Below are 12,719 nucleotides of genomic sequence, written 5' to 3' on the forward strand. Positions count from 1 at the left end.
CAGAGCACTCTCTCAGCACAAGGCAGTTATCAGCCAGCAACTGGCGAATGCAGTTCAGAACCGATGTCTTCCCAGATCTACCATGCCATTGCGCGTCGCAAACTCAATACACTTCAATCTCTCATCCCCAAAAATTGGCTCCTTGACCCGCTTCCCGAACCCCTCCCACTCGACGTCCGCCCCCTTGTTCCGAAAAGCACTGTCCTGACACCAGACGAACTCTCCATAACTTCTTCGCACGATGTAACCTCGCTTTCTCAACTTATCCATTCTCGGGCGCTCACATCTGAAGCTATAACCACCGCTTTCTGCAAGCGCGCCGCCATCGCTCAACAGCTCACCAACTGCCTCTCGGAAATCCTCTTCCTACCGGCTATCGAGCGAGCACAAGCTCTGGATGCTGAATATAAACGTACTGGCAAGACACGAGGGCCGCTACATGGGATACCAATCTCTCTCAAGGATACGTACAACATCAAAGGGTATGATTCTTCTATCGGCATGGCAAGTCTCGCGGAGAATCCTGCAAAGGAGAATGCCGCGTTGGTGGATATACTTCTTGAGCAGGGAGCAGTACTATACTGCAAGACCAACGTCTCGCAAACTCTCATGGCCTTGGATTCCCATAACCATCTTTTTGGGCGGGTTATGAACCCACGGAACAGGCGGGTCACAGCGGGTGGAAGTAGCGGTGGTGAAGGGGCCTTGGTTGCCATGAGAGGCAGTGTTTTGGGTATCGGCACTGATATTGGAGGCTCGGTACGCATACCTGCCATGTGTAATGGTCTCTACAGTATCAAACCGAGTTCGCAAAGACTTCCTTTCATGGGCCAAGAAATTGGACAGCTGCCTGGTATAGATAAACTGGGTTTGCAAGCTAGTGCGGGACTTATGACGACGAGTGTCAGAGACTGCGAGCTGTTTCTGAAAGCGATTGCGGATGCTAATCCGTGGGAGAAAGATCCGAATGTCGCTTTCGGATCGTGGGAAGGACAAGGGGAGATTAGAAGGAAACCCTTGTTTGGAGTTCTGAGAGCTGACGGTATTACAACGCCACTACCGCCTGTTGCCAAGGTCCTCTATGAAACGGTAGAAGCTCTTCGCACAGCGGGTTTCGAAGTTGTTGAGATCAATGCTCCAGGGTTCAAGAAATACCACTCACTGGCCAACTCGTTTTTCGGTATGGGGGGGTTCAACCATACATTCGATTTACTTGAGAGAACCGGGGAACCTTTGATTCCTTGGCTTGACACAAGGTTGAGAAGGAAGAGTCCTGCAGATTTGATGCAGCTTAGCGAATTACATGTCAGAAAATCGACGTTGGAGAAGGAAATGTTGGGAATCTGGAGGGACGAGAAGGGGAGAATGATCGACGCGTTGATCTGTCCAGTAGCTCCCCATCCAGTGCCAGAGATTGACAGGTGGAATGGTGTTGGTTATACAAGTGCATTTGTGGTATTGGACTATCCGGCTGGAACACTGCCAGTCAGGGACGTCTCAAATGACGATCTAATGGACGAACTGCCTGAATCAGATGTCCTTGGAGGTTGGGATTCGAGAAACAGGGATTTGTGTAAGCTCTCTTCCTTCGTCTCCCCTATTATCCTGTCTTGCACGCCACTCTTACATGTTTTAAACACCTGGTTCCCGCTCCCTTCCGGCGTGGAAGCAGTGGTAAATCCTGTTTTGCAAGATTATACTGATCCATCCAAAACAGGGCACCCAAACACCAATGATAGGAGTGTATATTTGAACACGAAGTTATCAGTTCAAGTTGTAGCTCCCCGGTTGCAGGAGAGAAGGCTTTATCAAGCGATGGCACTTATTGATGAGGTCTTACATGGTGCGAGCTCGGAAAGTCCATAGAGCTAGTGTATAGTTCCAGAGCACAGTCGTTTGATACATATTTGATGCCATCTATGTATAAACCCCGATGTCGGGCAGCTTGTGCAGCACTTTTTGTTGATCATAGGTATTTCATTCAACGCTATTCTTTGCTGATTCTTCAAGGCATCAACTGCTGACTCGGTTATGTTACACTCAACCCTTTAACTATTTTCCCAATTCGCATGCCTTATCTGTTGGGATTTTGGATCAGTGAGCCAGAGGCCACATCTAGATCTCCGAATTGATGCGCAATGCGCAATGGCCATGTGGAGCACGATCCACCTGACTCTCGCTTACAGTAACGCCCGTTAGTTTTACTAGTACCACGAAGAGCTGCAAAAGTACCTCTTTCCAATTAGAGAGGATCTAGACTTAACACACCCCATGGATTTGGATGACATCCACTTTTTGCGAAGCGATCTCTGCTAATCAGATATTTCAACAATATCATTATGTTCTGATATAAGACAAATCTCATTTACCCTATTGGTCAAGGTCAAGCTCCGTCCTAGTGCTTACTGTCTCCACACGTGGTGGACAGCATCGCTTATCCGCGGAGAAAAGGAATACTTACTACGGAGTGATCAGGGGCCAATCATGTTAGAGACAGAGTGCCGGAGTCCGTCTGGCGTCCCTTTTACCCGGGAAACGGGAAATAGGGCATGGCAAGTAAGACCCGGCCCTGACTTTTCAAGCAGGTGGCGATGCAGAAGGATTCAAAAGGTTTCCAATGTACATTGGATATGTACAGAGTTGCGACAAGATCTGAGCCTCAGGGGGTGGGTGTACGTCTGGTACGAGCAGCGAGGACTGATATGCAGGTAGCTATGCGGCGCAGGGTGTTATCGAACTGATCATTGGCTTTGTATGTAGGAGTACATAGCTGGGTAACTGCAGAATACTAGTTAACTAGTAACGTTGGTTGACAGTACACATTAGGTTGACTAATCATTTTAAGGCTCGGCTCGTAAGCCCACTACGGGCCCATCCATGGAAAAATGGCCGAGTTGCCAAATGCGAGTCATGCTGACGACGATCTATGGGGCGTTCGCGGCTTTTACCCGAAACCTTAACTGTTTAAAACATTGTCTTACTACATGTAGGACGTGCATAGTATGCATGAGTGGCTGCCAACTACGTTTTTCATTTTTCTGTTTCTAATCATTCTATTCCGGTTGGATCACCAACTAGGTAACTACATCTTTAGGTAGTCAAGTGGGCAGCATGTATGCTCGAAAAGCAAAAATCAACTGATTACTCTATGAACATAGATAGTTGTAGATCGTCCATCTATGTAGTTGGGAAACACCCCTGTATTCCACACCCTGGCCCTCGGCAGTCACATCACCGGAGCCGCAGCCCGACGAAAGAATGCCGACATGCACCAAACAAGGGTTGATATCTCAAGAAGGATATATCCCGACAATTCCTTCGTTTCACCCCAGGAAAACAAAGCAACCACGTCGCTGCATGGCTGTGACCCAGTCACAACTCTCAGAAGAAATAACCCTAGCCTTCCAACATTCTTCCATAATTTGTAAAGCCTCGAAGCACACCCCAGTAGCATGTTGAGTGATCCCAGCTCTAGAAACAAGTCCGCGGAAGAAATCATAATGTTTCTCTTGCGCCATGCATCCCGAAATGCAAAATGGCCACACCGAACTCCGCAACAATCGCGGATCTTTCAAACTCTTGAAAGCGAGGACCGTTTCCGATACGCTTTCTGCAATCTCGGGCACTTCTGGATAAGGACCCGAAATGACAACATGGAGATATGTTATAGCTGCCAGTATAAAGACTTTGCTGATTTCCGCGTGCGTAGATGTTGGAGTATTAGAAGTAGACATTGCTGGTGGAGGAGTGGCTAGCAACGATCCTCCTCCTGCTCCTCCAGTCCATGAATGAAACTTTCCCTCGATGGCTGCTAGCTCTTGCCGAAGACGGCTCAGTATTCCGTCACCGCGTTTTACCAGCTCGACGTAGCTCAGTTTGTTGGCGCTTTTCGCCTCTTCCTTCCATTTGTCCAAAAGGGAAATTTCCAGGACAAGAGCCATTACTGAATCCCGGCATCCGGTGTGGCTTTCGAGGGAAAGATTAAAAGTCCCGAGTACTTGTAGGTGATTTATGTTAAGGGTTAGATTTGATCGAGTGGAAGCGGAGGAGATGATGTCGAATGCGATGAAAGATCCGAGAACGAATTTGAATGCGCAATCAACTTCGGGACATAGAGCGGAGTCGTCTGGCGTCGTCAAAGGCGGAGTTCGGGCCTGTAAAAGTGTAGAAATAAAACCAGATGCCGTCCGCAGATGCGTCTGCCATTTTTCTCTTCCACCATTGAAGGTCTTTTCATTTTTGACATATCAGCATTATACTTATGACGAGTTGAATCATCGTTGACCTACCTCAAAGAACAAAAGCTGCAGTATAGACATGAGGATCTCTATGCTATGAAGCAAAAGGCCACGGCCTTTCGATGCGTTAGGATCATTTACCACCGTCTGCAGCTCTTGAATGGCTATGTCATAGTGACTGTTTGGGTTGCGTAGTTGAATCAGGCTACTGGCAATGTCGCCGTTCCGCGATGATGAGCCTGAAAGCATTTGGCGTTCGCTCAGAGCTAAAGCTGCATGATATGCCGATTTGACTCTTCGGAGGATGGCAAAGAGCCATCCTCTTCCTTGTTTCTTTTGGCTGTGAAAAAAAGGGTATTGGATGTAAAAGACTTCGTCCAGGTAGTACATAAACAATGCATCGTCTGTGTCTCCAATCGGGTTTGTTGTCTGCGGAGGTGATGCCACGCGGTTGTAATTGGTAGTTGGGGCTGCTTCCTCGAAATGATACCTGTGGTCCTGAGGTGCGATATCTTGCAATTCGTTCAACGCGGAGTTGGTACTCCGATCGACTGGAGGTTGGGTGTCCAAAGATATGGGTGATACTAAATGCTGTGCCGAATGTTGATTCTGACCGGTGGTATAGATAGAGCTGTAGCCCTCTAGTCCCAACGAAACATCATCCATAATAGAAAGGTCGCTTGGTGGCCAAAAGGTCCATGATGCGTCCACAGACCCTATTCCACTGTCTGGGTAGTTTAAGTCGTCTTGATGAAAAGCCCCGAAATGCTCATCGAAAAAGTTGTCCGAAACAACCGCTGGCGGGGATACAGTCTTGGTGCTTGAGGACTTCATGCGAATAGCTGAAACCAATGGTGACTTATTGGAATGAAGTCGCTTTCCGTTTTTCGACTTGGCCTGTCTAACGAGACGTTTGAATTTGGCGGCTTGATTGCTTTGCAGCACGCCATTATCCATCCATTCAGGCCTCGGGCCGTATCCATGACATTCCAATTCGAGACCAATGCACGCTGAACACACAGGCCGATTCTCATCGCATTTCTTTTTGCGGAGGCGACACGTCCAACAGCCGTCATTGCTTCGCGCGGCTATACCAGGCACAAATGAGTATCACATACGCTGCCTACTTGGGTAGGTCTCCGAGAGGGCAGCGGAACTTACATATTCTGACAGTCTCGGCCATGCTGAATCTATAACACTCCTGCTCAAATCGGTACGCAGACAAGGGCCAACAGGCTGAAATGGTGATAATGGCGGGGGCGAGGCTAGATATACCCTCTTTCAGATCCGAGATGACCCCTGCCTAGTGACAGGGGCCTAGTGACAGGGGCACTTATGACAAAAGACACAGCAAGTCCCGTTATACGAAGGGAGCCCGGTGCAGGCCCTACTAACCCACTGGGGGGCTGACGCTGGTGGACCCGATAACCTTTACTTTGGGGGAGCGGCGGCATGGGTAACGGGTGCGACTTGCGGGGCTAATGGCAGCACAAGCACGTCCTCCTGACTAATCATGTACTTAGTCATAACATAACAAAAACACGGAATTTTCGCCCGTATAACAAATGTAACATCGGAAATGGGACCAACTTCAAGCGAAGCCCAGAGGTAATTAGAGGCGTTTTTGAATTACGCTAAACAGAAAAGCGGTTCGCTTGAAGGATGAGAGAAGACCAAAATCAGCAGCACTAATGTACGGATAAAACATATGGAATTTTGCACATCCAATCAACCTGAACAGGCCTTTCCGCCACGTTGAACTACCCTGGGGGTTCTAGAACCACGTGGCGGAACGCACGCAATGCGTAACGTAACCTACACATTCATTTCACTTACTGTGTAGATGATTCAAACCTAGACGATGAAGAGATCGTATAATTAAGTTTCATCAATATGCAGATCGTATAATTAAGTTTCGTCAACATGCTAATGTTGCAGATCGCTCAGTCAATGCGCCACCGAAGGCAACCCAACAGCCAGCCAAGGTCTTGTCATGTCTATACTCCGTATACAATTCGGAAAATCCCCCAAATCTTTGAGCATTGTCCAGAATAGGACTCGTGTGAAATATCCCAGTAAAAATAGCACAGCCGAAATCTCCAATGAGTGCCGAAAACCGACGTCCACCAGACGAGGGTCCACCAAGTATCCCACGTAAACGACAATGCAGAATTTGCCGCGAATTAGATAAGTTAGAAAAAAAGATTAACTACTACTAGTAATCACATTCTGCAGAACAAAGGGTGGCAACTTAGCACCAGGTGAAAACGGGATTTTTGCTCTTGACAGCTTCCAGACGTTCAACAATCACCTTGCGTTGATTGCCTTCCAGGTCCTCCGCGACTGCGTAGCCAAGATCGCCTTCAATATCCTCGCTGCCAAATGTGTTGACGTGGGGAATACGGGAAGACATCGAACCGCCATCCAGTTTGCGATGCTTGTGCTGACGGGAAGGAGGGGAAGCCTACTCATTCACGGAGCCTGCCGCAGGATTTGCATCCCCTCGTTCAAGGTCGTTTAGGGTTGCAGCGCTAACAACGGAATCATCAGCACCTTCTCCGTCAGCTCGACCACGGTCAAATTTGATTCTCTACAGTCTACGCGTCGAAGATAATGCATTTCCGCAAGCGGAGCTAAACGCGGCAATGCGGGATCTCACTGAGATTATCTGGAAGGAAGGTTGTTTCCGGTTTTCGGAGAGAGAAGAAGTGAGAATGGCATCCGAGTTCTATGGAGCAGAACCCGGGCTTATAATCTGTCGAAGTCTAGTAGTATCTAGTGTCTTGGGAAGAAATGGTGTGCGTGACTGTGAGCTTGTCCGTTGAATTGTTTGTATGGGAAAAAATGACCACTAGACCACATCAAAAACCCAGGTTCCTGTTTATAGCCTAGGGTGGCTTATCCCAGCATATCCCAACTTTGACAGTTTGCGTAGGACTATCTTGATATGGAGATTCCTTGCATTTCTCTCTCCGGAAAATACTAGTACCGTTCCACAGCAGGGAGCAAGCCTAATCTGTCTTGGCAAGGGGCGATCTCGTTTCGACAACCCCCAGGGGGGTCGTCTGTTGTTTCACGTTTAACGGCGGTTTAAGCCGGGGCCAATTTGCTCTGCCTTTGCCTACTAGGTACGAATTCTTTTGGTCTCTGATATTGGGAATGGGACTACTATATATAACTATGACGAGTAAGATGAATGGTTTGATGCGTACCCATCAACCGCCACTCATCTTCTATGATAGCTGATGATAGCTATCAGCTACTAGGTTGCTAAATAAAAGAACTGTGACGGAAGAATATATTTTTATTGTACCAATCGATAAGCAGCATGAATGGGCGGCCCGGGCAGGCACTTTGATGATCGACCGAAGAAGTGGGTACAGAGAAGAGAGGAGAGACAAGAGAGAGGAGACAGAGGAGACAGAGGAGACAGAGGAGACAGAGGAGACAGAGGAGACAGAGGAGACAGAGGAGACAGAGGAGACAGAGGAGACAGAGGAGACAGAGGAGACAGAGGAGACAGAGGAGACAGAGGAGACAGAGGAGACAGAGGAGACAGAGGAGACAAGACAGAGAAGAGAACAGAATTATTTGTCCAACCAGGTCCCCTGGAAGCTGCTTGGACAAAGTGATCGTGTGCCCAAACCGGCAAAGTGGGTGTCGCACTGTCGTCCACAAGAGGGTGTTTGGAAGGTGGAATCGCCGTGCTCTGGAGCCAAAACAAAAGCCGACAAATCGGACGTGACACAAGTTGATCACAGATCAGCCCTGAAAGAGGTCATTCTCTTGTTCCTTTCTCTTTTCCGGGATTTTTTTTTCTTTTGAAGGGGGGATGGGAGCCGGCCTGTGGACTCGTCAGTGCTGTTGTCTCAAGGGGAGGGAACATTGAATTGACTTACATGGCCAGTATCCCAATAAAGATTTCGACGCATTTTGTAGAAGCATGAGCCTCTACTCAGCGAAGACGGCTGTGGGACTTGTAGGTTGTCCCAATCAGCCGTTGTTTCTTTGTCGCTTATCTCCGGCCTTGAAGAGGTTGTAGTTGTTGTAGTTGTTGTCTTGGTTTTTGGGTTTTTGGGGGTTTTTTTTTGTCGCCTTGGGCCGGCAGCGTACTGGTCAGTGCTGTCACTTCCTCAATTTCCGAACTCAACCACCATCAGAAAGCTTCCGAGGACGCATGACACGGCTCCTACCTACACAGCTTGTATCGACAAGCCGAGATGACTGCTGGATGCCCCAGAAGGACCAAACAACCCTCCGAAGAGAGGAGTTCCTTCTAGATTATCCCAGTCAGCCACACTCTTTATCCAGGTCATCGATACAGGCCCGACACGCCATCAACGAAACTAGACTACGCCGTCGATGACGATGACGGCGGAAGGGCCGCTGTGGAGGAGCACCGTTATCATGCGAACCCGTACCACAGTCATCAGGAGGATCAATGCCCATTTGCATAGACAAGGGGGCCGGAGAAGGAGAACCACTCTGCAGCTCCTGCTCCGCCAGAAAAGCAGGAACGAAGACCGGAGCCAAAGCCGATAAAGGCGTCGAGCTCGAAGATACCGCGAGAGGTGTACCCTGAGCGGAAGAGGCTGGAACAGTAGGCTTGGGATGCGCCTGTTCCAGTTCCTTCTCGCTCGCCTCGAGTAACCTCTGCTTGAAGCGACGTCTCTTTGCTTGCGACGGACGGTTCTTCCTCTTCCTCTTCTGGGGGGAACCATCACCTTCGACTTCCGCACCGTTCACACTCAGAACCTCAGCCGGAGACGAGGTATCATGATGCTCGGGTGCATCCGTCTCAGGGGCGTTCCAGGGATGCTGACAGAGCACTGTGCCATCGTACGTCGTGGTGGTATTGCAGGTCGACTTCCTGTCCCGTGCCTGCTCACCCCCCACAGGGATCCGGTGAACCCAGATCCCCCCAGAGTGAGGGAGAACGGACACGTGAGACACGAAGTCGAGACGACTGTTCGCGGCCAAGACCCAAGCAAGAGCTTCGTCCTGGATATCCATCGCGCCGGCGATCAGAAAATCCAACTCGTGGTACAAAGTTGGATCTTCCTCGGCTACAAATTGCACACGTGCAATTTGCGGTTGGCCCTCAAGATAATCCAGTGTCCACTCAGCCAAGGCCCGGACACCAAAGGAAACAAGTCGCCGTGTGTTAGCAATCAAGGCCATGGGACCTTGGAGAAAACACCAGACAACGAGACACAGCAGGGGAACAAAGAGACCTTGCCCGGGTCCTGATTCAAGCGTGTGGATGTCGACAACTTCTTCGGGAACAGAAGTTGTCACTCCGACGCTATACCAGACCAACCCCGGGATGGGTACCATGGAATCAGTTGGAAACCAGGACGGCATGGTATCCGCTTCGGGACTGATTTCCAAGTAATCTGTGGTGTTTGCATACCCATGATTGTCTGCGGGACTCACAACGGCAGGATCACCAGAGTGAGTATTACCGAAGTGAGAACGCTGGGACATGAGAGTGTCCACAGCGCCACAGACGATGCAAGATTCCAGAGTCAGCTGGACAGCACCAGACAGACGCTGCCGGAACGACATCTCTGGAACAGTGAACCCCGGAATGGGGCGCCACTGACTCCAGAGAGTCATACCCAAGAAGATCCCCAGGAAGGGGATCAACAACATTTTTATTTTTATTTTTTTGTTTTTTTTCTTCTAGAGAGGAAAGGTCAAGACATTAGTATATACTTCATATACCTCAAACGAAGGAGTAAGGGTAAATGGAAGGGAGGGGAAGGTAAGGGTAAGGGTAAGGTGTCATAGATGTCATCACATCTCGACATAAGTGAGGGTAAGGTGAGGTAGGGTAAGGTGAGGTAGGGTAAGGCGAGGTAGGGTAAGGCGAGGTAGGGTAAGGCGAGATAGGGTACGGTGAGGGTGCTCTGATGTGGGGGGACATACTTTGAATAGAAAAGATGGGAAGTTGGTGAGACCGGAGAAGTTGATGGAAGCGAAAAAAGAAGCAAGTCACAGCTGATGCGCCGTGAGTAGAATCAGTGGTAACTTGGGGAGAGAGAAGAAGAAGAAGAAAGAAAAAGACGAAGTGAAATGGATGGGGTTATATAGACATCAGGGTCTCCCAAAAGGGGAGGGACCAGAAGGCAGCAACTCAGAACAATAGCAAACATCGCTCTCATTGTTCGTTTGATGTGGTTTCTCTTGCCTCCTTCCTGAAATGGCAGGAGCGAGGTGTCTGTCCACATGACGAGTCCTTTCCCACTGTCCCAGAGGGCTCATGGGTATCGGATCGTTCGCCTACAGATACAGCTACTTGTGCCTCAGTTGAACTTGTCATACGGCTTGATTATCTCATATTTGCCCATGTACATTGTAGATCAACAGACGCAACAGGTGTAGTATTCAGGGAGAGATTTTGAGGTCGTAGTCAATGCGACACAGGCAGCCCCAGCTAGTCAATCTATGGCCATAATTACAAGCTGGTCCCACATAGGATGCGTACTACTGTTCTCATATTTGAGAGGCTCGCAAGCGTCTATCACGGCTCCCTGTGTCGTTCTCTGGATCTGTTACTAAAGTCCTCGACGAATCACCCTCGGTAGAGTCTTTCGGCCTCTACTTCATGCAGGACCAGATCCCTCAGTCGAGGCTCAAGCCCTGTCACCCCAGCTCACCGTGAGAGAAAGGTTCTAAGCTGACTATTTATCGTTCAAAGGACTCATCATCAAACACAGACGGCCCAAGCGCCTCACCATCCCAGACACGGTGACATGTTACGACCATTGACGCATAGAGGTACTGTTGGTGATAGAATCTGGCGCCAGGGAAGTGTTGACCTTGTTGGAAGCATCGAACAACTTCTTTACAATGCCTGGACACTTGCGCCTAGGGAAAATGGATGGGAGTCGTGACAGTCGAGCTGCATATTCTTCTATATCCATACCAAGACAATGCTCAAAACCGATAACCAGAATGGTTTACACAATGTTATTGTATGCTCATCCAGGTTGCCAAAGAAGCTCAAGCAGCCCCCGAGCATAGTTTATCTCGGGCTTCGCTGCTAAGGTTCGAATGACTTCCATTCGCCTACCAAGTGGCTATTCAGTTTCTATTGGCACACTCACTAGGTAGAAACCCGGTCAAATCAATGCAATAGGGCCGATCCAGAATATAACGCATGCCCGATGGACGCTGTTCCGAACATGATATATTTCAAAACATTGTAGGTAGAATTGCTGTAGCGAGGCCCGCGTTCTTCATTTCTGAGTTAATGAAGACGACACCTTAGAGTTTCCCTAGACTGCTAGCTTGGTCAATGATCGATTCCATCTATTTGGCCTCCGTTCTTGTGGCTACGTAGTACTACGTAGTACCGGAAAGACGGGAGTGGAGACTGGCACGATCAGATAAGATCATAACGCGCCCATTTTTTTCCGTGTTCCGTCTCTGCGGGGCGCTAAGACACCACACGTGTTCAGACTCCAGAAGATCAAAGTGCCTCGGATGAGATTTTGTGATCGGGAACTCTTGAAAAGCATTCTAGAAATGCATCGTACATAGTTCAAAGATGAAGACGACGAAGTCGAGAGAGAATTCAATTGATGCGAGGGCGAAATCACATGCTCGAGCTGAATCATCAAAATAAAGTGGGTAGCAAGAGCCAATCATACATGCAATTTAGTTACCGCGCTGTAACATCTGTACGATGTTACACCAGCCTAAAATAATGACTCAGCGTAATTAACGGACTGGATACCGTCAGGGGTAACGACCGGCAAGCCGGAAGTGCGGCCAGCCGCGATCATACGACGAACCTGCCATTCCTATGTGGCTGCCTTTCTGTGGTACCTCAGTCTATACAACCTCCCCTAATCTTCATGCATGGAGATTGGAAACCTTGGCTATTGACCCGATCGCTCTGCTTTATTTCACATCATTACGTCGTTTGCTGTGCATATCTTACCTTCCCCTTAACGCTGTAAGACGATCGCTCTTGCGCAAAGAACGAGATCGAGTAATCCACCGCGTCCCTTGGGCCCAATCCCAAGGTTGCCTGCACTAGGTCTACGTTAGGTGGGTACCTTACTTTATTCCGCCTACCGTCGCCCGTGGCTGTGACTCTAAGATTCCCCTCCTCGCAAGTCAGTCTTCTCTCGCACTGCAGAAGGTCCATTCCCACCGAAGCAACATAAATTCGTGTTTGAGTGTTAGACTTGACATTCGACCCAGTGAGTATCATATATCTCCTTGCCGCTGTCATAGAATTGCCGCTAGCCTCTATCGGCCTAGCTATCTGCTTCGCCTCGAAGGTAACTGTGCAGGCAGCTCAATTCCGTTCCTCTTAAGTACAGTGGCTTCCTCCTTCAAATAGAACTAATATCTCTGTCAGTGATAATTATCTGGACCGGCTTTCACATTAGTCGGACCTAGACCGCTACCGGTACTGGCCGAGGATCCAACCGCGGGATACCAGCCACGATCTCCGGCTCAAAT

The 12,719-nt window shown here is 49.0% G+C and overlaps 4 protein-coding genes across 4 annotated transcripts; 2 read left to right on the forward strand and 2 right to left on the reverse strand.

The window, feature by feature from the left end:
- Nucleotides 1–63: 63 nt before the first annotated feature.
- Nucleotides 64–1,866, forward strand: N7515_008281 (Amidase; the record flags this gene model as incomplete). Its single annotated transcript, XM_056669025.1, has 1 exon — nucleotides 64–1,866. The coding sequence occupies one exon, from the start codon at nucleotides 64–66 to the stop codon at nucleotides 1,864–1,866; it is 1,803 nt and encodes a 600-aa protein (XP_056518855.1).
- A 1,530-nt stretch (nucleotides 1,867–3,396) lies between these two features.
- Nucleotides 3,397–5,072, reverse strand: N7515_008282 (uncharacterized protein; the record flags this gene model as incomplete). The annotated part of the gene is made up of 3 exons (XM_056669026.1): nucleotides 3,397–3,471; nucleotides 3,546–4,154; nucleotides 4,290–5,072. The coding sequence occupies 3 exons, from the start codon at nucleotides 5,070–5,072 to the stop codon at nucleotides 3,397–3,399; spliced, it is 1,467 nt and encodes a 488-aa protein (XP_056518856.1).
- A 2,523-nt stretch (nucleotides 5,073–7,595) lies between these two features.
- N7515_008283 (uncharacterized protein) lies at nucleotides 7,596–8,063 on the forward strand (the record flags this gene model as incomplete). Its single annotated transcript, XM_056669027.1, has 1 exon — nucleotides 7,596–8,063. One exon carries the CDS (start codon nucleotides 7,596–7,598, stop codon nucleotides 8,061–8,063), a length of 468 nt encoding a protein of 155 aa, XP_056518857.1.
- Nucleotides 8,064–8,528: 465 nt separating this feature from the next.
- N7515_008284 (uncharacterized protein) lies at nucleotides 8,529–9,893 on the reverse strand (the record flags this gene model as incomplete). The annotated part of the gene is made up of 1 exon (XM_056669028.1): nucleotides 8,529–9,893. The coding sequence occupies one exon, from the start codon at nucleotides 9,891–9,893 to the stop codon at nucleotides 8,529–8,531; it is 1,365 nt and encodes a 454-aa protein (XP_056518858.1).
- Between the last annotated feature and the right edge of the window lie 2,826 nt (nucleotides 9,894–12,719).

This window comes from Penicillium bovifimosum (assembly GCF_028826915.1).
Source record: "Penicillium bovifimosum strain IBT 22155 chromosome Unknown utg000006l_segment0_segment0, whole genome shotgun sequence".
Taxonomy (NCBI): domain Eukaryota; kingdom Fungi; phylum Ascomycota; class Eurotiomycetes; order Eurotiales; family Aspergillaceae; genus Penicillium; species Penicillium bovifimosum.